General features: G+C 44.5%; 1 protein-coding gene across 6 annotated transcripts in view; it reads right to left on the bottom strand.

Annotated features, from left to right (window-relative positions):
- TENM3 (teneurin transmembrane protein 3) overlaps positions 1–24,431 on the bottom strand; it is a 2,200,211-nt gene that overhangs the window by 242,520 nt on the left and 1,933,260 nt on the right. For all 6 annotated transcript variants that reach the window (XM_043546023.1, XM_037897578.2, XM_043546025.1 and 3 more), the window contains one exon: positions 19,238–19,447. In XM_043546023.1, the coding sequence (XP_043401958.1) occupies positions 19,238–19,447 (210 nt within the window). The remainder of the gene's footprint in view (positions 1–19,237; positions 19,448–24,431) is intronic.

The raw sequence follows: 24,431 nt of genomic DNA, 5'->3' as shown, positions 1-24,431 counted from the left end.
CCCTCCAGCTTTGAAAGTGTCTTGTCTCCTCATTGGTCATTTTGGTCAGGTGCCAGCAAGGTTATCTTAGCTTCTTAACCCTTTACAGGTGAAAGGGCTTTGCCTCTGGCCAGGAGGGATTTTATAGCACTGTATACAGAAAGGTTACCGTTCCCTTTATTTTGATGACACCCCCATAACCAGGATTTGTCTTCTTTTTGCCCACATAGAGCGTGGATGCCTGACTCACTTGAAGTGTTTGCACAGCACCTCTTGGTTTAAGCCGAGGCTTCCTGTGGAGAACATCTAAAAGAGAGCCTGCAGAGAGCAGGGATAGAGTTGGACCTGGGAAGTGACTTACAGGAACTAAGGAGTGGTTTCTAGTCAATCAGGAGACGCACTGCAGACTATAGTCCTGAGACACTTGCGAGGACTGAAATTACATGATCACAAGAGTTACCAAACTTCTTTTAAGTCAGGGGGCAGGAGAAACCATGCTCACCACTGCTCCCGACCCAGAATGGATAGTCATCCTATCCTCGCTGGAGTAGAAGGGGAGAGCAGTCACAATTGTCAGGAAGGAGTGAGAAGAGGAAGGAGGGGCCATGAATCCTCTGGATGTTTTAACTCACCCTGTAACAGAGGTACCATCGGATTGGCTGCTACTCCCCTTCATTCCTATGCCACTGCGTTTGATTCTATTTCTGGGGCTAGGGGACAAAGTGGAAGGATTACATATTTGGTTATTAATAGTGGGTAACTTTAGCTGAACCAATTGAGCAGAGAATTAAGATGAAAGGTGGTGGAAGATGGTTTGGGGGAAATAGAAAAAAACTCTAACAAGATATGTGATATTTTGCTTATATCCTTATGTGTGTGTGTCTTGAATATTTAAGGTTCAATTGTGAGCTAGAGTATGCACACAATCAAGGAATAAGGGAGTTCCTTAATCCCTGAGTTCCCTGCAGGGCTACCTGCATCACAGGACACAATGAGAAGGAGTGAGCTGTTCCTGCGGGGCCACTACACGCCTTCCCAAGCAGTTGGATAAGGAGCGGGCCAGTGGAGCTTTGACTCTGTCCCTGTCCCTCGAGGCACCAGTCAGTGCAACTGAGCCGACATCGAACAGAGAGTAAGTTTCACCAGGAAAAGGGCTGGCACCTTATTTACCTCATGCAGCAGGGCGGGAAACAGGAAGTGAACTATGTGCTCCCCTTAATTCATGGTGCCAAAATAGCTCTTAGATTCTCAGGTGTTTAGAGAAGAGACCATGTCTTCCTATGTGTTTGTACTAACAGAGCTGACTCTGTTCCTGATTTTGTCCTTTGGGCATTACCACATTATCAGTAATCAATAACAGTCACTTTTGGATGAGAAAGGGAATGGACCCTCTGCATTATAATTTGTGTCAGGTTCAGGATTGCCTTCTCGGCACTTCCTGAAGCCTGATGAAGTGGGAATACTCAGGGGGGAAGGGTCACAATGGGGAAGAGAAGTGGGAAAATAAATATATTTTTTTTAATTTTTATTTTTGGGGTGAAGAACAAAAGGGGTAAAGGATAAACTATAACTATACTATGCTAACAGATTAACTAACTATATAAATGTGAAAAGAGCAACAACCCTAATGGACTACAAGTAGCTCAGTCTCTAGCAGGGGCAGTTGAGAAGGAACTGAGGTGGGTTAGCCTGCGCACGCTGGCTAATCTTGTGACACAACACGAGGAGACACCGAACATGAGCGGGCCTAATGGACACTGTTACTGAAGTTCTCTCATTAGCAGCGCGGGGACGCAAGCACACCTACAGTGGAGCATCCATGGGGACACTACTCGAAGAAGAAAGGGTCCTTCTTTAGAATCTCTCACTCAATCCTGTTAGATTATTTTCTCTCTCTTTAGCAATTTAAAATTCACAATTCATTTCCTAACTTCCTATATTTGCAGATAAGGGTAGGCTTTTTGAATGGAAAAGACCATCAATCTAGATCTCCCATGAGGCTGGAGCAAAAACTTGATTATATGTCACTTGGCAGATCCTTGATCAAGGATGACTGAAAAACACTTGATATTATATTAACATTTGCTCCAAGTCTTGCTATCAGATGAACCATCATCACAAGCTGTTAAAGTAGAACCAGAATGGCAGGGTGGTATGAAAATCTAAATACACTATGCAGGCATTAAACATATACTGCTGTCCAAAAGGCTCTTGTTGTACCATGGATTTTTATGGTGCTGCCTCAAAAGTTCAGACTTTTAGAAGGATGTATATTTCCACAAAAACTGATCTTAGACAATGCATTGTCAATTTTGACTCTGTCGCTGAGTTTCAATAATACTAAGCATTTAACTATGGCTCTTCATCTTCATCTTGGCTTAACTTGACTATCAGTGCTACTTTTTCATTAAAATGCATTTTGGTAATAACTTGGTATGAGCCACTAATCCTGGAAAACTAATTCTCCTTGTTTTGCTACTGAAGTGATATAACCAAGATGCAAGTCTTTTATGTAAGCCAAACAAATATTTGCTAAATTATTTACTTTGCCTGATCTGCTTTGTTTAGAAGCAGATTTAATTAAAAAGGAAAAGAAGAAAACACAAAGTAATGTTGAAGAATCTCCTTCTTCCTGGGTCCCAGTTCATCCTCTCTTTAATTTAAAATTTTCCTCCCCTTCTTAACAGACATGTCCTGAATTCTTCTGTTTCTCATGGACTAGCAGCTCTATTTTTTTCTAAAAATAATTATTTTAAAGGAAGAGTTTTAAGATGCTCTAAAAAAGAATTGCTTTCATAAAGAATGGAAGGTTGGTCTGACCTGCACAGAGAAGCTTTTTTAACAGTGGATCAGGGTCAATGAAGTGAGCTGAGGCTGTAGATGAGTGGAGCAATAAATGTTGGAATAAATCTGAGGAATTACTTAAGGGACACTGTCAAGACTGATGGGCCTAAAATTTGCCTCCCTCCTTCTGAATTTTACATCTATCAACATGCCCCTTTTATAGAAAAAAAGTAAGCTTTGCAAAATAGGTCTGCAACAGTGTTAGAATCTTAGCTGAACTGGAGTTCTGAAACTATTAGCAACCCCAGAGTAGAGAGAGACTTTTTCTACATCAGGTGAACACAGGATGAAATGATGCTCCGATGCTAAAACATTATTTAAAATCAACAATATTTTAGTAATTTTTCCATCTCTTTTTTTACCTACTTTCCTAAATAAAAGCTAATTCCCATTGCTGGATAAAACAGTCTAATCAAGTCCCAAAACTTGACTTAATAAATTATTGAATATTTAATCAGGTTCTTTATCTTTTGGATTGCTATGTTGGTAAAATTAAATTGGACAAAAACACCACCACCAGTGGTATATTTTTGATTTGACTGAAAACAAACATTTAACATTCAATGGTACATATAAATTAAATATAACTGAATGCAATTAATTCATTCAGCACCTTTCATACCATATGCTTCCAAAGTGCTTTTTTCAGACAGTATACATATAGGGACAAACTCACCCAAACATGGAATGTGGCAACTGTTCTGCACCAGCGACATTACACAACAGGGGTTTTTCTCTTTTTTGTGAACATGTGCGTGTATTTAAAGGAAGTGCAGTGAAGAACCAGCTGCCTGAGCCGATGAAGGTAGCGGGGCTGTTGTCTGTGCCACTGTCATTGCAGAGGTCGTCATCAGTGCCGGCGCAGCAGTCGGTGCCGAGGTTGCTGTTGGCGCTGCAGCTGATGGCATTGGCATGTGGGTAGGTGCCAAGGCGAGCTGCGTGGTTGATGGCGGGAAGAATGCGGCTGAGGCCACCGAAGACGCCACAGAGTGGTGCCTTTGGATCCCTCCCTGGCTTTGGTGAAAGGCCCAGGGGGTCCAGAATGGCCACTGGTGGCTTCTGCCACTGCAGTGGTCACGCCTGCGGCTCTCGCCTTGACCTCGATCATTGGCTCCTACTCCTCTGAGAGCGGTAGGAGTCAGACTCGGACTCTGAGGTCTCAGAGACTGAAGACCATGGAGAAGCCAAGCTTCGGTGCCTCGAGTGTTGAGAGCTTGGGGAGCGACTAGGCTCTCTGTCCGAGTGGGCTGGTGCCGAAAGATGTGGAGAGGGGGAATGGCTGGACATCATTGCCAGCTTCCCTCTTGACTGCACCTCGGGACAGGGTGGGATCGCCGGCACCAGAGGTTCCTCCCTCCTAGGGAGCAAAAACAGCGCCATAAAGTGAAGCAGATCCCAAGCAGCTTCGAAAGCTTCCGGCGTCGAAGGAAGCATCAGTTGCTGGCCTGTAGGGACCAGTGAACGTGGGGGGCCTGGACTCAACTGCCTTGCCTGGGCAGGAGTCGACACGGCCCTAACGGGGGATTGCGAGCTATGGCCCACCTGGTGTCTCATTTCTTTAGATTTAGCTGGAGGTGACAGACTGTCCGGCCTCTTTTTCTTCTGAGGCACCAGCAAGTGAGACTGATGCCTGCTCTCCGCTGGGCCTCGGGAGGTGCCGTGCCGGTGCCGAGCATCCCGGGACGTGTCCTTTCTCGGCACTGAACTCGATGACAGCACCGGGGCACTTCGTATCGACGAGGAAGCGTTAGGAGCCAGGTCCCCTGAGCCTGGGTCCAAATGGGGGCGTAGAGCCATGAGGATCATTTTAAGCCACTGCTCCCTTTCTTTAAGAGTTCTAGGGTGGAACTCATGGCAGATCTTACAGCGATCCTTTTGGTGACCCTCCCCTAGGCACTAAAAACATGAGGAGTGTGGATCGCTCTTTGGCAAGTGCTTCACACAGACCACACAGTTTTTAAATCCCGGGGACTGTGGCGTACCACGGCTCCGGGGAGTCGGAAGGGGGGTAGAGACCCCCCCCAACAACTCTAATCACTAACTACTAAGATAAACTAACTATATACAAACAACTCAAGTTGAATAAAGGCAGGGCTATGAGAGGTTCCAGCCTACCGTCACTGTCAGTAAGAAGGAACCGAGGGGGTGGCGGGTCGGTAGGGCTCTATATTGAGCGCCATGAAGGCACAACTCCAGGGGGCGCCCAGACCGACTTGACGAATGCGGCTATGGGAAAAATCTTCCTGCTATTGTGCACACGCGTGCACACACACCTGATTGGAATTGACATGAACAAGCACTCGAAGAAGAACCGGAGGATCTGTCACCCAGCTCAGTAGATCTTGAAATTACCTACAGTCGTCATGAGGTGATGATACAACTGCCTCATCTGCAGATGAAGATGACAACTCGACCTGAGTGGGTGGTTCCACCTGAGCTGGTTCCTTCTCTTCCTCAATTATTTCTTGGGGACACGTGGGATCTTCTCTGTATGGGAAGGACTGTCTTTACTCCTGATGGGAATGTATGGATTCAGGATGTCACATTTATGGATTACATGGGACCTTTTAAGCCAGCATGAGGGGTCAAATGGAAATTGGGGCAGTCCTCCTGATGGAGGGTGCCACTCGTGTTGAAGAGCGTTGTCCTTATGCAAGCGGAATAGTGCTCACAACACTCTGGATCCTCTTTCTGGTCTGACCCCTTGCCTCACTGGGAGTAGTGACGCTCTCCTACTGGTGTCCTACTCAGAGGATGAGGCTTTGAAGGCTCTGGGTGGTGCTATTGGTACCAGAGCCTCACTATGCCTGGCTGGTAGATGGTATGGTGAGTGGTTCTCTCTCATGCATGCCCTAGACCACTGGTGTGGGCATCTCCCTGGTTAGGATCAGTTCCGACAAACAGGGACTTTGGGTTCATGTACATGGCAGTGACCTCATGGGTGGAGTATTTATCTCCTGATGCAGGGGCGTGGACAGGACTTCTTTCTGTAGCACTGGCAGAATCGGTATTGTTACAGTGTTCAGTACAGACAATATCTTTTCATGTCTCATTGGTACCCATGAAGTCAGAGGGATTCTCTGTCATTTTCCCCTCACTAGTACCAGGGACAGTCCCACTCCTGTGGTTAATGCCAATTTCAGGGTGCTCGTGCTCTTCAGAGCCAGGAGAAGAGTACCAACCTGTGTTCACCCTGGAACAGTACTGTCAGGAGCTGCATGTCACCCAACTTAATGGGTGTCAGAGAGGAGATCCACATTTTGGATGAGGGATTTCTCATTTCTTGTGAGAGTGTTTCCAACCCTCCTTAGGACCCCACTTGGAGGAGTCCTTTCCGCTACTCCTACCAATCCCAGAGCCAGAGACCATCGTGCTTGTAGGGGCACTTCTCAGTACCTCTGCCCAACGTACAGGGTGTGGGTGGCCTGACTGGCCTGAATTCGCCTGGGGCCTCATAGCATGATCCATAAGGAATCTTCAAAGCCTATACTCACAAGCTTGGCAGGCGTGGCTTGGAATGGATCAGCAAATGCTGCATTTTGAGAGGATGTGGGCTTCCCCAAGGCAGCAGAGGCACTTACTGTAGTCTTTGCTGACCAGAAAGGCCTGAGGGCAGGACACAATTTTTGAATCCCAGGATTCTGGGCACACTAGGTGCCCCTAAGTGGGGAAAGGGATTGGCTAAGGGGAAGACCCCAAAGCCCTGAGCTATTAAAAACTACTCTAACTATAAAACCATCTAACAAATATTTATCTAAAAACTATTTACAGATAATTATATGTTTGAAGAACACTAGCTAAAACTGCGAACACTAAGGATGTTGTAGCTCAGATTACAGGTGGTAGAAAGAAACTGGAGGTGCAGTTGGTTTGAACTGCCCTTTGTGCCCTCAGTTCAGAGCATGAGAAGGAGAAGGGCGCAGGTGTGGACAAACAGACACTGCTAGCAAAAATCTTCCAGCCTCAGGCACATAGAGCACATGCGCACCTAGAGTTATATACACACAGGGACCATCACTCAAAGAAGAAACATTCATTTAACTTTAAACCCAATGGGACTTAAACATATGTTTAAAGTTACCCATGTGTCTAAAAGTGCTTTGCTAAATTGGGGCCTATCTTACTTTGAACATGCCCTTAGCAATTTAATTTTTATTTCCTCTGTCCTTTCCTCTCACTTTAGTACCATATGCAAATTTTATCTTTAGCCTCTTTCTACTGCATATGGTCAAGGAATAAGACTTGTACTTTACACCAATGCTTGTACTTTACACCTGCAGTGTCCCATTACACTCCTTTCCTAGGCTCAATACTTTGCTATTTATGATTTCCCTTCTGTTTTCTCCTTAAGTCAATTTTCAGTCTTTGTGACTCATATGTAAGACAACTGGAATTAATGTTTTAAATACTCTGTAGTGCTTTGCAGTGCATGTGCCATGAATTCTACTATTATGATGGTTGCACAGTCACTACATGCAGGACAAATCATATTGATTCTATGTCCATTTTTTTCCTCCAATGCTTGTTAATTATAAGAGTTTAATGATCACAGCCCTTGTCACAGCTGGTTGTAAATTCAAACAAGTTTTAAATATGTCTATTTTTTATTTTCTCAAACAACAATAGATTTAACATTTGAAAGCCCAAATGTAACTGGTTTTTTCCCCTAGGGGTATGTAAACATAGGAGGAAGGTTTAAATTTTGGACTGCCAGCCATAGCTCTCCTTTTAAAAGTACTTTGAAGACACTAAGCTACTCCACAACAACTCTACTACAAAGCAAATAATAGTCTTTGCTAAATCTGACTGCTGGTGTCCATCCTGAATAACGCGGCTGTGTGCTGTGGAAATTTGCAAGAAACCTGGGGAAAGGAATATTTCCTCACAGATCTAGAGGCCAACAACTGAGCCACTCAGCATTAGAGCAGCCTCTCCTTGGTAATGCACTCCCCTCCCTTTTGTGGGCAAAGGAAGGAACGGTGGATTCCTTAGATCTTTCACTGTTAGGGCTGCAGATTTGTCACAGCATTTATTTTTTTAATAAAAAAAAATCACAGAGCAGTCATAGTAAAAGTCATAGTCATAGCATAGTAAAAGTCACGTAGTGACTGCTCTGTGATTTTTTATTAAAAAATGCCTTGACAAATGAGGGGGACTACAGCAGCGCCCTTTGCCCTGGCACCGCAACCCTAATGAGGAGGGGACACGCTTGTGGGGGAGGGGATAGGCGCAGAGCAATCCTGCCCCACACTCACCTTGGGCATGGGCACCTCCTGTGTTCCTCTGGGCTGGGCACAGCTATCTGCTTCAGGTGTTGTGACCTGGCACATGGAGCACAGCACTATTCAGGTTTGGCTGTGCTGCCCCTCTGTCATGAGGCATGGGGGGGAATTTCAGTGAGTGGCACTGCAACCCTGTTTGCCAGGTTGCAATGTTTTCTGGGCCCAGCCCCACAGGAGCTGTTGCTGCAGGGTGAGTACAGGGTGGGCTTGCTCTTCAACACCCTCCTCCCCAGGGCCTGCTCTCTGCATCAGGTCGGGGGGCAACTCATGGAGATCCTTCCTGCTATAAGTCATGGACACACAGAGAAGTCACGGACAAAATGAGTATCCATGGCTTTTTCTGCACAGTGAGAAACCTGAAGCCCTACTCATTATGTACTGGCTTTTCCAAGATGATCTGTATTTCAGCTGAATCAGAGTGCCTGTTTTACTGCATTGCCAAGTCAGGCAATGTTCTGCAGACATGAAAGAGTTAGAGTGAGGAAAAAAAACCCCAGGACATCATGATCCTTTTACATTTTTGTGCACCTTACAGCCCTTAATACTGAGGAAGTCTTCATAACTTATTCTGGATGGAAGCCCAACATCATTCCCCCATATTACAAATAAGTTCACTAAAAGGTTGCACAGGTCACTTCAGTTACAGCTGACAACTGAACTCAGGGCCAAGTATTTCAGAAGTGACTAGTTATTTTGAATTATTTTGTGATGATTGGGCAGACAAATTTACCCTAATGGTAAGCTCAACTATAAAAGGTATGTAAAAGTCCATAAGGTGTCACAATAACTATAGTAACAAATGTTGATGGGAAAAGGACGATAGGGAGACAGAAAGATTAAATTAAACTAAACAAAAAGCCTTACTGATATAGTTCAAGGACTATGTTGAAATCATGCTTGGTAAAAACAAGATGTGGAACCGGAAATTAATGAACCAAAATTGATGTGTTGGATGTTAGGCCTAATTGGTAGACAACACAAGGAGGGGATAAGCTATCTCACCCATCAACTCCCTCTTTGGGTCCTTAAAGAAAGAGACTGTGCGGAAGAATACAAACAGAAAAACAAATAGAGGCTACCGGAGTAAGCTTCACCATCATGGCTGCCACCACCTGCATCATTTCCTGGGATCCCAGGCCTTTGTCATGCTGATTCCGAGAGATGTCCTGGCCAGACCAGGCCTAAGAGAGGGATTCAGATGACATTGTCATCTATCAGATCCATCTGAATCCCAAACGCCACCTGAGATGGAATGAGGTTGGATTTACAGCAGCAGCAACAGCTCCACCTCATAGAATCACAGCACTGGAAGGGACCTTGAGAGGTCATCTAGTCCAGTCCCCTGCACTCATTGCAGGACTAAGTATTATCTAGACCATTCCTGACAAGTTTGTCTAATCTGCTCATAAAAATCTCCAATGATGGAGATTCCACAACCTCCCTAGGCAATTTATTCCAGCGCTTAAAGAGTCTGACAGTCAGTAAGTTGTTCCTAATGTCCAATCTAAACTGCCCTTGCTGCAATTTAAGCCCATTGCTTCTTGTCCTATCCTCAGAGGTTAAAAAGAACATTTTTTCACCCTCCTCCTTTTATGTACTTGAAAACTGTTATGTCCCCTCTCAGTTTTCTCTTCTCCAGACTACATAAACCCAATTTTTTCAATCTTTCCTCCTAGGTCATGTTTTCTAGACCTTTAATCATTTTTGTTGCTCTTCTCTGCCCTTTCTCCAATTTGTCCACTCCGTTCCTGAAATGTGGCACTCAGAACTGGAGAAAATACTCCAGTTGAGGCCTAATCAGTGTGGAGTAGAGTGGAAGAATTAATTCTCGTGTCTTGCTTACAACACTCCTGCTAATACAGCCCAGAATGATGTTTGCTTTTTTTTGTAACCGTGTTTTATCGTTGACTCATATTTAGCTTGTGATCACTGTGACCCACAGATCCCTTTTAGCAGTACTCCTTCCTAGGCAGTCATTTCCAATTTTGTACGTATGTAACTGATTGTTCCCTCTTAAGTGGAGTAGTTTTCATTTGTCCTTATTGAATTTCACCCTATTTACTTCAGACCATTTCTCCAGTTTATCCAGATCATTCTGAATTTTAATCCTATCCTCCAAAGCACTTGCAATCCCTCCCAAATTGGTATCATCCACAAACTTTATCAGTGAACTCTCTACGCCATTATCTAAATCATTGAAGAAGATACTAAACAGAGCTGATCCCAGCAGGACCTCACTTGATATGCCCTTCTAGCTTGACTGTGAATCACTGATAACTGTATTCTGGGAATGGTTTTCCAACCAGCATGTACCTACTTTATAGTAGCTCCATCTAGGTTGTCATTTCCCTAGTTTGTTTACGAGAAGGGCATGTGGACAGTATCAAAAGCCTTACTCAAGTCAAGATATATCACATATACCATTCCCCTTCCCACATCCACAAGGCTTGTTACCCTGTCAAAGAAAGCTATTAGGTTGGTTTGACATGATTTGTTCTTGACAAATCTATGCTGACTTACTTATCATCACCTTATTATCTTGAGGTACTTGCAAATTGATTGCTTAATTATTTGCTCCATTATCTTTTTGGATACTGAAGTGAAGCTGACTGGTCTGTATTTCCCAGGTTGTCCTGATTTCCCTTTTTACAGATGGGCACTATATTCGCCCTTTTCCAGTGCTCTGGAATCTCTCCCACGAGTTTTCAAAGATAATTGCTAATGGCTCAGATATATCCGCAGCCAGCTCGGAGATATTCTAGGATCTATTTCATCAGGTCCTGGTCACTTGAAGACATCTAACTTGACTAAATAATTTTTAACTTGTTCTTGTACATGACAGAGGGGCATTGCTGGCACATGATGGCACATATCACATTGGTACATGTGCAGGTGAATGAGCCTCTGATAGTGTGGCTGATGTGATTAGGCCCTATGATGGTGTCCCCCGAATAGATATGTGGACACAGTTGGCAATGGGCTTTGTTGCAAGGATAGGTTCCTGGGTTAGTGTTTTTGTTATGTGGTGTGTGGTTGCTGGTGAGTATTTGCTTCAGGTTTGGGGGCTGTCACAGGACAGGCCCAACAAAGAAAATAACAGAACGCCACTAGCCATCACCTTCAGCGCCCAGCTAAAACCTCTCCAGCGCATCATCAAGGATCTACAACCTATCCTGAAGCACGACCCATCACTCTCACAGATCTTGGGAGACAGGCCAGTCCTTGCTTACAGACAGCCCCCCAACCTGAAGCAAATACTCACCAGCAACGACACACCACACAACAAACACACTAACCCAGGAACCTATCCTTGCAACAAAGCCCGTTGCCAACTGTGTCCTATGACATCATCATAGGGCCTAATCACATCAGCCACAATATCAGAGGCTCATTCACCTGCACATCTCCCAATGTGATATATGCCATCATGTGCCAGCAATGCCCCTCTGCCATGTACATTGGTCAAACTGGACAGTCTCTATGTAAAAGAATAAATGGACACAAATCAGACATCAGGAATTATAACATTCAAAAACCAGTTGGAGAACACTTCAATCTCTCTGGTCACTCGATTACAGACCTAAAAGTTGCAATTCTTCAACAAAAAACTTCAAAAACAGACTCCAATGAGAGACTGCTGAATTGGAATTAATTTGCAAACTGGACACCATTACATTAGGCTTCAATAAAGACTGGGAGTGGATGTGTCATTACATAAAGTAAAACTATTTCCACATGTTTATTCCCCCCCCATACTGTTCCTCACACGTTCTTGTCAACTGCTGGAAATGGCCCACCTTGATTATCACTACAAAAGGTTGGTTTGTTTGTTTGTTTTTTCCTCTCTCTCTCCTGCTGGCAATAGCTCGCCTTACCTGATCACTCTCATTACAGTGTGTATGGTAACACCCATTGTTTCACGTTCTCTGTGTATATAAAATCTCCCCACTGTATTTTCCACTGAATGCATCCGATGAAGTGAGCTGTAACTCACGAAAGCTTATGCTCAAATAAATTTGTTCGTCTCTAAGGTGCCACAAGTACTCCTTTTCTTTTTGCGGATACAGACTAACATGGCTGCTACTTTGAAACCTGTTAAAATGAAAGCTTTACTTAGTACTTTACATTTCAAATGCTTTCATGTTTTCCCTTCTTTTCTGTATCTTTAATAAAAAGGTTAAAAGGATGTTTGTGCCATGGTACTAAGCAGGCTGAGATCTCTATATACCAAACCCTGAACCTTGTTTAACAATATTTAATGTTGGAAAGGACTAGGTTACGTTAACATTTTTGGGCCCCTGTAGTGAAGCGCCCTTACCCTGGGGTTCTGCCCACCGCAGTGCCCCACAATCTTGGTCTCCCCTCCCAGGGGAACCCCCAACACTCTAACCAGGGGTGGACAAACTTTTTGGCCTGGGGGCTGCATCAGGTTTTGGAAATTGTATGGATGGCCAGTTTGGGGAGGCTGTGCTTCCCCAAACAGCCAGGAATGGCCCGGACCCCACCCCATATCCTCTCCCAGCTTCTCACCTCCTGACGCCCCCCCCCCCCCCCCCGGACTTCTGCCCCATCCAATCCACCGGTTCCCTGACGGCCCCCCCAGGATCCCTACCCCATCCACCCCACTCCCTGTCCCCTGACTGCCCCCAGAACCCCCACCCCTGACTGTCCCCCCACCACCCCATCCAACCATTCCTCTCATTCCTGACTGCCCCCCCTCCCGGGACCCCTGCCCTCATCCAACCACCCCTTCTCCCTGACTGCCCCCTGCCAACCGGAACCCCTGCCCCTGACTGTCCCCTGCTGCCCCATCCAACCCCCCCTCCTTCCTGATTGCCTCCCCCTCCGGACCCCTACCCCAATTCAGCCTCCGTTACCCCCTCTGACCACCTCGACCCCCTGTCCACGCTCCCCCCCCCCCCCGAACTCCCCTGCCCTTTATGCAACACCCCCGCTCCCTGCCGCCTTATCGCTCTGCCTGGAGCACCGTTGGCTGGAGCAGCTCAGAGCACCAGGTCAGGCTGGGCTCTGCACCTGCACTGCCCCAGGAGCTCACCACCCCGAGCACAGCGCTGGCGGCATGGCAAGGTGAGGCTGTGGGGGCAGGGGGACACCAGGGGTGGGGCCAGGCACTCGACTCCCAGGCCAGGAGCTCAGGGGCCGAGCAGGAGGGTCCTGTGGGCCATAGTTTGCCCACCTCTGCTCTAAACCCACCTTGCCTCAGTGGCTACTGCCAGTCATCATCTAGCCCCCGATCACTGGGACAGACTGCAGTCTGTAAAGGCCACTCATCATTAGCAAGGAGATTAGGACCTGCTGTCTTTGCCTATCCTCAGGCTGCCCCTCTGCAGCCCCAGTACCTTTGTAGGCCTTCACTAAGGCCTGCAACCTGGAGGTTTACCAGGCTGGAGCTTCCCAGCCCCCTTTGCCCTTCCCCAGCACTGCTCCGGCTCTAGGTACCTTGCTCCCAGGCAGCTAACCCTTCCCACTCTAGGGCTAGAGTGAGACTCTTCTTCTGCTCCTGGCTCACAGCCCTCTTATAAAGGCCAGCGAGGCCCTGATTGAGCTGGTCACAGCTGTGGTCATCTGCTCACTCAGCTTCCCCCAGCTGTTCTCCCCAGGGCTGTTTTTACCCCTTCAGGGCTGGAGCGGTACAGCCCCGAAATCCAATTAATACAATGCCTTAATTTTTGGTTGGTCAATTTGAGATAGTTTTAAAGGGACTAATTTTCAGAAAGCATTCAGCTTCCAGATTCTGAAAATCGGACCTCTCTGAAACGTCTCAAGTTGAGCACCCAAAAATTATAGTACCCAAAATTACTATTACTTTTCAAAATCTTGAACCAGGTCACTAATATAGCAGCTCTAGCTCTTACCTACTCAGGCACACTGCCTTTCCAAGTGAAGGTGCAAAATCTATGTGCTTTGCTATCCTGTCTCTAACCAACCACTGCTTTAACCACACCACCACCCTTCCCTCAGAACCAGGAACAGAACTTAGTATTTCTGCTCTGTAACATTCTACTTCTATCTAGCAAATAGGTCTATAGCCAACTGGGAAAGCATGTGTGAAGTCCCCCCCGAGTTCATATAGACAATAACAGTTATTCCTTGAGCTCAAATGGTCAACATCAAGCTGACACACTGTAGGTTTGGATATTAAGCCCTTCTGATCACCCACTTGGGGTGGGTCCTCATTGTTATGCATGATATATAATTTGTTTTTCCAGTTTGCTGATTTTAAAAACTGGTTTAATTCATACACTAAAAAAACCTTTAAAACTCAGTTTTATAGTTTACAACCACTATATTCTATTTATTATGGCATGGTGAACAAGCAAACACAGGTGTTCTGCATTTTGGTCATCACATATTTTGATTACTTATGTTATACATTGGTAGGTTTGAAAGATGGGAGGTATGGAATGATGTGCTTTGGAGTTACTGCCCCCACTCTCATCACACAGCCATCTTACATATTTGGTTACAGGAATACAACTTAGAATCACAGAACTGGAATGGACCTCAAAACGTCATCTAGTCCAGTCTCCTGCCCTCAAGGCAGAACTAAATATTATCTAGACCAGTGGTTCTCAAAGTTGGTCCACCGCTTATTCAGGGAAAGCCCCTGGCGTGCCGGACCGGTTTGTTTACCTGCCGTGTCTGCAGGTTCGGCCGATCGCGGCTCCCACTGGCCGCAGTTTGCCGCTCCAGGCCAATGGGGGCTGCGGGAAGCGGCACGGGCCAAGGGACGTGCTGGCCGCCCTTCCCGCAGCCCCCATTGGCCTGGAGCGGCGAACCGCAGCCAGTAGAAGCCACGATCAGCCGAACCTGCAGACGCTGCAGGTAAACAAACTGGTCCGGCGCACCAAGGGCTTTCCCTGAACAAGTGGCGGATCGGCTTTGAGAACCACTGATCTAGACCATCCCTGACAGGTGTTTGTCCAACCTGCTCTTAAAAATCCCCAATGATGGAGATTCCACAACCTCCCTAGGCAATTTATTCCAGTGCTTAACCACTCTGACAGTTAGGAAGTTTTTCCTATGTCTAACCTAAACCGCCCTTGCTGCAAGTTAAGCCAATTTCTTCTTGTCCTATCCTCAGAAGTTAAGAAGAACATTTTTTCTCCCTCCTCCTTGTAACAACCCTTTATGTACTTGAAAACTGTTATGTCCCCTCTCCGTCTTCTCTTCTCCAGACTAAACAAACCCAATTTTTTCAATCTTCCCTCTTAAGGTCATGTTTTCTAGACCTTTAATCATTTTTGTTGCTCTTCTCTGCACTTTCTCCATTTTTTCCACATCTTTTTCCTGAAATGTGGTGCCCAGAAGTGGACACAATATTCTAGTTGAGGCCTAATCAGCACGGAATAGAGCGGAAGAATTACTTTTCGTGTCTTGCTTACAATACTCCCGCTAATACATCCCAGAATAATATTTGCTTTTTTTGCAACAGCGTTAAACTGTAGACTCTTATTTAGCTTGTGATCCACTATGACCCCCAGGTCCCTTTCTGCATTGCTTCTTCCGAAGCAGTCATTTCCCATTTTGTATGCGTGCAACTGATTGTTCCTTCCTAAGTGGAGTACTTTGCATTTGTCCTTATTGAATTTCACCCTATTTACTTCAGACCATTTCTCCAGTTTGTCCAGATCATTTTGAATTTTAATCCTATCCTCCAAAGCACTTGCAACCCCTCCGAGCTTCGTATCATCCGCAAACTTTATAAGTGTACTCTATGCCATTATCTAGATCACTGCTGAAGATATTGAACAGAACCAGACCCAGAACCGATCCCTCCGGGACCCCACTCATTATGCCCTTCCAGCATGACTGTGAACCACTGATAACTACTCTCTGGGAACAGTTTTCCAACCAATTATGCAACCACCTTATAGTAGTTCCATCTAGGTTGCATTTCCCTAATTTGTTTATGACAAGATCATGTGAGACAGTATCAAAAGCCTTACTAAAAGTCAAGATATATCTACTGATTCCCCCCATCTACAAGGCTTGTTACCCTGTCAAAGAAAGCTATCAGGCTGGTTTGACATGATTTGTTCTTGACAAATCCATGCTGACTGTTGTTTATCACCTTATTATCTTCTAGGTGTTTGCGAACTGATTGCTTACTTATTTGGTCCATTATCTTTCTGGGTGCATAAGTGAAGCTGACTGGTCTGTAATTCCCCGGGTTGTCCTTATTTCCCTTTTTATAGATGGGCACTATATTTGCCCTTTTCCAGTTTTCTGGATTGTCTCCCGTCTTCCATGACTTTTCAAAGATAATTGCTAATGGCTCAGATATCTCCTCAGTCAGCTCCTTGAGTATTCTAGGATGCATTTCATCAGGCCCTGGTGATTTGAAGACATCTAACTTGTCTTATATCAGAGGGGTAGCTGTGTTAGTCTGGGTCTGTAAAAGCGGCAAAGAGTCCTCTGGCACCTTATAGGCTAACAGACGTATTGGAGCATAAGCATTCGTGGGTGAACACTCACTCTGTCGGATGCATGTAGTGGAAATTTCCAGAGGCAGGTATAAATATGCAAGCAAGAATCAGGCTAGGGATAACGAGGTTAGTTCAATCAGGGAGGATGAGGCCCTCTTCTAGCAGTTGAGGTGTGAACACCAAGGGAGGAGAAACTGCTTTTGCAGTTGGCTAACCATTCACAGTCTTTGTTTAATCCTGAGCTGATAGTATCAAATTTGAAAATGAACTGAAGCTCAGCAGTTTCTCTTTGAAGTCTGGTCCTGAAGTTTTTTTGCTGCAGGATGGCTACCTTTAAATCTACTATTGTGTGTCCAGGGAGGCTGAAGTGTTCTCCTACAGGTTTTTTTATATTGCCATTCCTAATATCTGATTTGTGTCCATTTATCCTTTTATGTAGGGACTGTTCAGTTTGGCCGAAGTACATAGCAGAGGGGCATTGCTAGCACATGATGGCGTAGATTATATTGGTAGACGTGCAGGTGAATGAACCAGTGATGGTGTGGCTGATCTGGTTAGGTCCTGTGATGGTGTCGCTAGTGTAGATATGTGGGAAGAGTTGGCATCGAGGTTTGTTGCATGGATTGGTTCCTGAGTTAGAGTTACTATGGTGCGGTGTGTAGTTGCTGGTGAGAATATGCTTCAGGTTGGCAGGTTGTCTGTGGGCGAGAACTGGCCTGCCTCCCAAGGCCTGTGAAAGTGAAGGATCGTTGTCCAGGATGCGTTGTAGATCACTGATGATGCATTGGAGAGGTTTTAGCTGAGGACTGTATGTGATGGCCAGTGGAGTTCTGTTGGTTTCTTTCTTGACTTTTCTTTCTTCTTTCTGTCTTGCAGCAGGAGGCTTCTGGGTACATGTCTGGCTCTGTTGATCTGTTTCCTTATTTCCTTCTGTGGGTATCGTAGTTTTGACAATGCTTGGTGAAGATCTTGTAGGTGTTGGTCTCTGTCTGAGAGGTTGGAGCAAATGCGGTTGTACCTCAGCACTTGGCTGTAGCCAGTGTATCGTGTGGTGTGTCCGGGATGGAAGCTGGAAGCATAAAGGTAGGCATAGCGGTCGGTGTGTTTTCGGTATAGGGTGGTGTTAACATGACCGTCACCAATGTAATCTATGCCATCATGTGCCAGCAATGCCCCTCTGTGCTCCAATACATCTGTTAGTCTATAAGGTGCCACAGGACTCTTTGTAACTTGTCTAAGTAATTTTTGACTTGTTTGTTCCCTATTTTAGATTCTGAACCTACCACATTTTCACTGGCATTCACCATGTTAGATGTCCAATCACCATCAATTTTCTTGGTGAAAACCGAAACAGAAGTCATTAAGCATCTCTGCCATTTCCACTTTTTCTGTTATTGTCTTTCCCCCCTCATTGAGTAATGGGCCTACTCCGTCCTTGGTCTTCCTCTTGCTTCTAATGTATTTGTAGTATGTTTTCTTGTTTCCTTTTATGTCCCTAGCTAGTTTGATCTCATTTTGTGCCTTGGCTTTTCTAAATTTGTCCCTACACACTTGTGTTACTTGTTTATATTCATCCTTTGTAATTTGACCGAGTTTCCATTTTTTGTAGGACACTTTTTTGAGTTTTAGATCATTGAAGATCTCCTGGTTAAGCCAGGGTGGTCTCTTGCCATACTTCCTATCTTTCCTATGCAGTGGGATAGTTTGCTCTTGTGCCCTTAATAATGTCTCTTTGAAAAACTGCCAACTGTTTTCAATTGTTTTTCCCCTCAGACTTGATTCCCATGGGATTTTACCTACCATCTCCCTGAGTTTGCTAAAGTCTGCCTTCTTGAAATTAATTGTCTTTATTGTGCTGTTCTCCCTCCTACCATTGCTTAGAATCATGAACTCTACCATTTCATGATCCCTTTCACCCAAGTTGCCTTCCACTTTCAAATTCTCAACCAGTTCCTCCCTATTTGTCAAATCAAGTCTAGAACAGCCTCCCCCCAGTAGCTTTCTCCACCTTCTGAAATAAAATATTGTCTCCAATACATTCCAAGAACTTGCTGGATAATCTGTGCCCTGCTGTGTTATTTTCCCAACAGATGTCTGTGTAGTTGAAGTCCCCCATCACTACCAAGTCCTGTGATTTGGATGATTTTGTTAGTTGTTTAAAAAAAGCCTCATCCACCTTGACAGTGTGTGTTCCAAGGCTACATGAGTTCCCCAAATCCTGCCCTTCTTGGCAGTAAAACCACATCAGCCCCAGCGTGTCTGGGACCTCTGCATTTGTGGAAGTTAGTCAGTAGGACATACCCTCAAAATGTTGAAGCTAAATATCATGTCAGTTTAACAAACTTCAGCGTACCATTTGAAAAGAACCATAAATGTAGGGCAGTCAGACCTCAGCTGTGAGTTATAATACATAATGTACAATTAGTGGTTCTTGTTGTATGTGATTACTACTTCAAAATAATTTAGATAAACTACTTTCATCTTATATACCACAAAAGGTCAATTTCTACTCTTGCTTATTCTGCATTCTTGAAAGTACACAATCACTTGTGAAAATTAAAGGGAAGATGAATTTAAAATACTGAATGATTTTAATCTCCTTCACTCATATCAGACTGCTTTATAACAGGATGGAAAATAAGAAAGTGCATTCAAACTATGGACAAGTTGTCCTCTTCTTACCATGATCTGGGGGGAAAACTGAAACAGTACCGGTCTGTACTAGATAAGTGCTGGCAGTATAGTCCTCATCTGTATCAGAGTCCTGAACTGGCTGGATGGCATTAGTACTTAGCAACCACCTCTGGTTGTCATGGCGATTGGGTGATGGAGGAAGGGAATGTAAATGTTCAATGACGGATGGACTAGATGAAGAGGATGGCATGGGAGGACCTATGGAAAAATAAAAATAAAATGTTTTAAAATATGGGTCAGGATATCACATAAGAGATAATAAAGTCCTTTCTACATCCTTGAAAGGAAAGCCATTTATTAAAATAATAAAAATGGGGTGGGCAAAAAAGATATTACTGGAGCATGCAATACAAATGGTTTTAAAAGCTTAAAATGTCACAATGTAAGGGTCTGATCTTGTGGTCACCCACTACTGCAGGGAGTAGTAACACAAGGAATCCCCTCGATTATGCTGAGTAGTAGATGAGAGGAGGCTCAGGTCCCAAGTAACTATGTATAAAAAGGTTTGGTTTTCCAGCACTTGCAAAAGAAATTATTTTCTACTCTTTTAATCTGACTTTTGGTTTATAAGGGCACTGTAACGGCCAGAGGGCCTAAAAAGTAAAATTAATGGTTCTGTTTTGGCTTGAGGAAATGAATATTTATGTCATGCAAGCACACATATATTGCACCATCCCTCCATTCTGCACGTCTGCTCTGCTTTTGTAAGTGGGCAGGCAGAATGAAAGCATTCAGAAATCAGGATTCTTGTACATTTCAGAGCAAAATTCCTGTATATGAAAAGCCCCACCTGCTCATTTTAATAGAAAAGACAGGCATGAGTGGAGAGACAGCATGAAGTGTTATGCTTGAGATCACAGATATGCAGAAATCCAGAACTGTGGGTTTGTAATGTATGAATTGCCACTGATGAGAAGCTAGGATTTTAGCAATGTAAGGGGGAGGGATTATAGTTTATTTCAAAACACAAATGTCAATTAAAAGGAAAACAAACATTAACTTTTAAAATCAGTGAAATGTTGGGCCTATCAAACTTCGTATCCATCTAAACAAGAGATTAACATTAAGTTGCTTTAAAACATGGAATCAGAGAAACGTAGGGCTGGAAGGGATCTCAAGAGGTTATCAAGTCAAGTCCCTGCACTGAGGCAAGACCTAGACCATCCCTGACAGTTGTTTGTCCAGTCTGTTCTTAAAAGCCTCCAATAATGGGGATTCCACAACCTCCCTGGGAAGCCTATTTCAGAGCTTAAATATGTTAGAATTTTTACCCCCTTTCTGTAGATTAAGTCAATTTCTTCTTGTTCTACCTTCAGTGAACATGTAGAACAATTGATCGTTGTCCTCTTTATAACACCCCTTAACATATTTGAAGACTTATGTCCCCCACTCAGTCTACTTTTCTCAAGACCAAATAAGACCTACTTTCCTCTTACATGAGGTTTTCTAAACCTTTTATCATTTTTGTTGCTCTCTTCTGGATTCTCTCCAATTTATCCACATCTTTCCTAAGATGTGGCACCCAGAATTTGACACTGCACTCCAGCTGAGGCCTTACCAGTGCAGACTCTAGAGGGACAATTACTTCCCACGGCTTACATTCAACACTCTTGTGAATACACCCCAGAATTATATTAGCCTCTTTTGCAACTGCATCACATTGATGACCCATACTGAATTTGTGATCCACTATAACCCCATATCCTTTTCAGAAGTACTCCCACCTAGCCAGTTATTCCCTATTTTGTAGTTGTGCACTTGATTTTTACTTCCTAAGTGCTGTATTTTGCACTTATCTTCATTGAATTTTCATCTTGCTAAATTCAGACCAGTTCTCCAATTTGTGAAGATTGTTTTGAATTCTTATCCTGTCATCCAAAATGCTTGCAATACCTTCCAGTTTAGTATCATCTGCAAATTTTATAAGCATATTTTGCATTCCATTATCCAAGTCATTAATGCATGACGTTGACTCATATTCAGTTAGCAAAATATTGACTAGTACTGGACCCAGGACTGAGCCCCACGGGACCCTACTAGATACACCCTCCAAATTTCACTTCGAACCATTGATAACTACTCTTTGAGAACCAGTTGTGCACCCATCTTACAGAAATTTCATTTAAACCACATCGCCCTAGTTTGGTTATGAGAATGTTATGTGGAACTGTATCAAAAGCCTTACTAAAAATCAAGATATATCACTTTGCTTTGCCCCCTTTTCTGTTAGACCAGTAACCCTATTAAAGATCATATATACACTTATTCCACAGTTGTTGCATACACGATGAAAAATATTTCCTATTTTAACCATAAAATCAAACACATCCAGATAAGGACTAGAGAATGATATTGATATATTTGGTACTTAAAAATCCACAGCTGGTAAAGAATGGTTACTTACCTTACAATAACTGTGGGTCTTTGAGATGTAGTAGTCATGTGGATGCCAGTGTAGCTATATATGTGCCTTATGCATGGAGTTTTTTAAACTACAATGTCTGTCGGGGTTTCACATGCACCCTGTGCCTCTTTGTGTTCCCATGTAAGGGCATAAAGGAAGGAGCAGCCCTCCCTCTCCCTCCCAAGTTCTCTTGCAATTCAAAGCCTGTGGTAGCTGAGAACTCTGAAGAGCAGGAAGAGAAGGTGGGTTGAGGGATCCACACTGACATCATCTTGAAGATCACTGTTGTTATAGATTAAGTAACCATTCTTTCTTCTTTGAATATATATTGAGATGGATCCCACTGGAAAGCAGTGCCCCCTCAAGATGGTGGGAATGAGGAGTTTCAGCTGTATCATATGAACACGGATTTCTCTCCCGAACTTGGCATCTGATCTAGCAACTAAGTCCAAGGCATAGTGTTTGGCAAAGGTCAATGGATTACTCCACATAGCTGATTTCTGATAGTGGCACATTTCTGAAGTAGCTGCACTATGTAGCCTGTGCTTGGGTGGAGTGAGCCTTGATGTTTGGAGGCAAAGTACACCAGGCACCTGGTAACATTACGTGATCAATTTCAATATTCTTGGTGAAGAGATGGCTTGACTTTTACAATGCCCAATTACAACTAATAATAGAAGCGCGACAGTGTGATCCTGTCAATATAATAAAGCAAACTCCTGGGTACATCCAATGTGTGTAACTTCTTTTCTTTCGGTGCAGAGTGTGGCTTCAGGAAAAAGACAGGTGGTTGACTGTGTTTTGATACACATCTGAGATCAGCTTAGGAATGAACTTCTGGTGAGGTCGCATATTAAGAACATCTTCCATTAGGTACAGTCTTCTGGTAGATGTTTTCCTGCTCTGTACAGTATTTCCTGAACTTGTAAGGAGAAGTCTCTGTCTAGTCTGGATGGAGTATCTGGCCCTGAAACTGAGATCAGATCCAGATGGTCTGGAAGCTGGTTTGAGAGCTGAAAGGACAGCTGCAGGAAGTCTGTCATCCAAAACTGTCTTGGTCAATAGGAAGCTATTAAAATGATTAGCTTTGCTCTTTCAATCTTGGCGATTACCCTGGGGATCAGGGTAATCAGTGGAAAGGCGCAGAGCAGCCTCTGTTCCATTGCAGAAGGAAGGCATCTGACAATGATTCTAAACTAAGGCCTCCTCTGGAGCCAAAATTCTGACACTTGGCGTTGTTCTTGAGATCAAAGAAGTCTAATATGGGGGATCTGCAGTGACAGAATACCAGTCCTATGCCAAACCTGTGTAAGGACCTTTCATGAAGGGTCACAGTTTCCCTGGTCAGGAAGTTTGCTAGACTGTTGCTAACTCCCAAGGGAGGAAGGACCATTGGAGTCACTACATTCCAAGTCCCGAATTTTATGGCCTCCAGGAAGAGGGGCGAAGAGCTGGAGCTCTTTTGTTTATGTAGTGCATGGCTGCTGTATTATCTGTGAGTTCTGAAGGAGAGGCAGAAATGCCCCTTGGCTTCCCTCATTAATGGGGAGAGCAACCCCAGCTGGGACTGATGCAGTCAAAATGTCAAAGAGTTTCTGGGATTTCTCTTGTATTACTACTTATTTGATATCTAGATCTCTGTGATACAAGATAGGAAAATCTGAAAGGTCTTAAAATCATCACTTGTGGGGACAGGGGCTAGTGTAACTGCCTCATCAGGCAAAAATGACAATTCTTTCAGTGGACACTGAGGATATTGTTGTCCATCTGCTATCCCCAGCTCCTGGGTGTTCACGGGCAGCCTGATCTCCTCCTCTTCCTGGACATACTTGAGGGCGATCCACTGCAAGATACTCACGATGACAGCGCCCAGTAGGGCCAAGGTAGCATGCCAGATGGGTACTGGCTCAGTCACCAGTGATTGACCACTATAGGTTTCCTTGACTCTGGTGCCATGTGATAATGATCTCTGGTGTCATCCCTATGGTACTACAAGAAGGCAGAAGACAGCCATCCCTGCTTAATGCTAGAGGGAAAGCATAATATGGTGATGGTGAAGAAGGGTAAGACTTTTTGAACAGCGATGCCATGCAGCAATGCCTCTGCTCAAGTCCTGGTGCCAGGTGCTGCTCCAATACCAACAATGTCCCTGGAGGGGAACTCTATAATTCTATCAGGGCATACTTTGGGCTTGTAATCGGTGTGGTTGTCAGTACTGGTGTCTTCGTCTGTGCCAGTGACAGTTTACTATGCATCATTTCTGATTGAGTGGCAGACTTGGATGCCTTGCCCTAGGACGAATGAAGCTTCTTCTCCTCCTTACAGAGCCATATCTCCTGATGCCTGAAGCCAAACTTGGGCTCCAATTGGCTGTCCTTCAGTCCCACCTTTACGTCAGGGTGCCAGTGCAGGCTATAACAATGACATTGTTGGCATTGGGAGAGATGGCACTGAGCTCAATGTCAATGTTGGGGCTGTTGGTGTCAATACTGGTGTAGAGACGTCTGGTGCTAAAGGCAGAGGCAGTTGCCCTCAATGTAGCCTGTGCCAATTTTGATAGTGTCTTCTTTCCTGCCTTTTGCTGGGTTGTGTGATGTAGTTGAGAGTGTGTTCATGGATGAAGACCCTTTTGACCGTTCTTTGGAAGTTTTAACTTCCTCTGGGTCTGAAGTCCTTCACATAAATTGCCTTAATGCAGTGGTTCTCAACTAGGGGCCTGGGGCCACCCAAGGGGGCCTCGAGCAGGTTTTATGGGGGCCTCCAAGCAGGGCCAGCATT

Source organism: Chelonia mydas, chromosome 4 (genome assembly GCF_015237465.2).
Source record: "Chelonia mydas isolate rCheMyd1 chromosome 4, rCheMyd1.pri.v2, whole genome shotgun sequence".
Lineage (NCBI taxonomy): Eukaryota > Metazoa > Chordata > Testudines > Cheloniidae > Chelonia > Chelonia mydas.
Note: the sequence above shows the minus strand (reverse complement) of the source record. Positions and strands in the feature narration are given on the sequence as shown.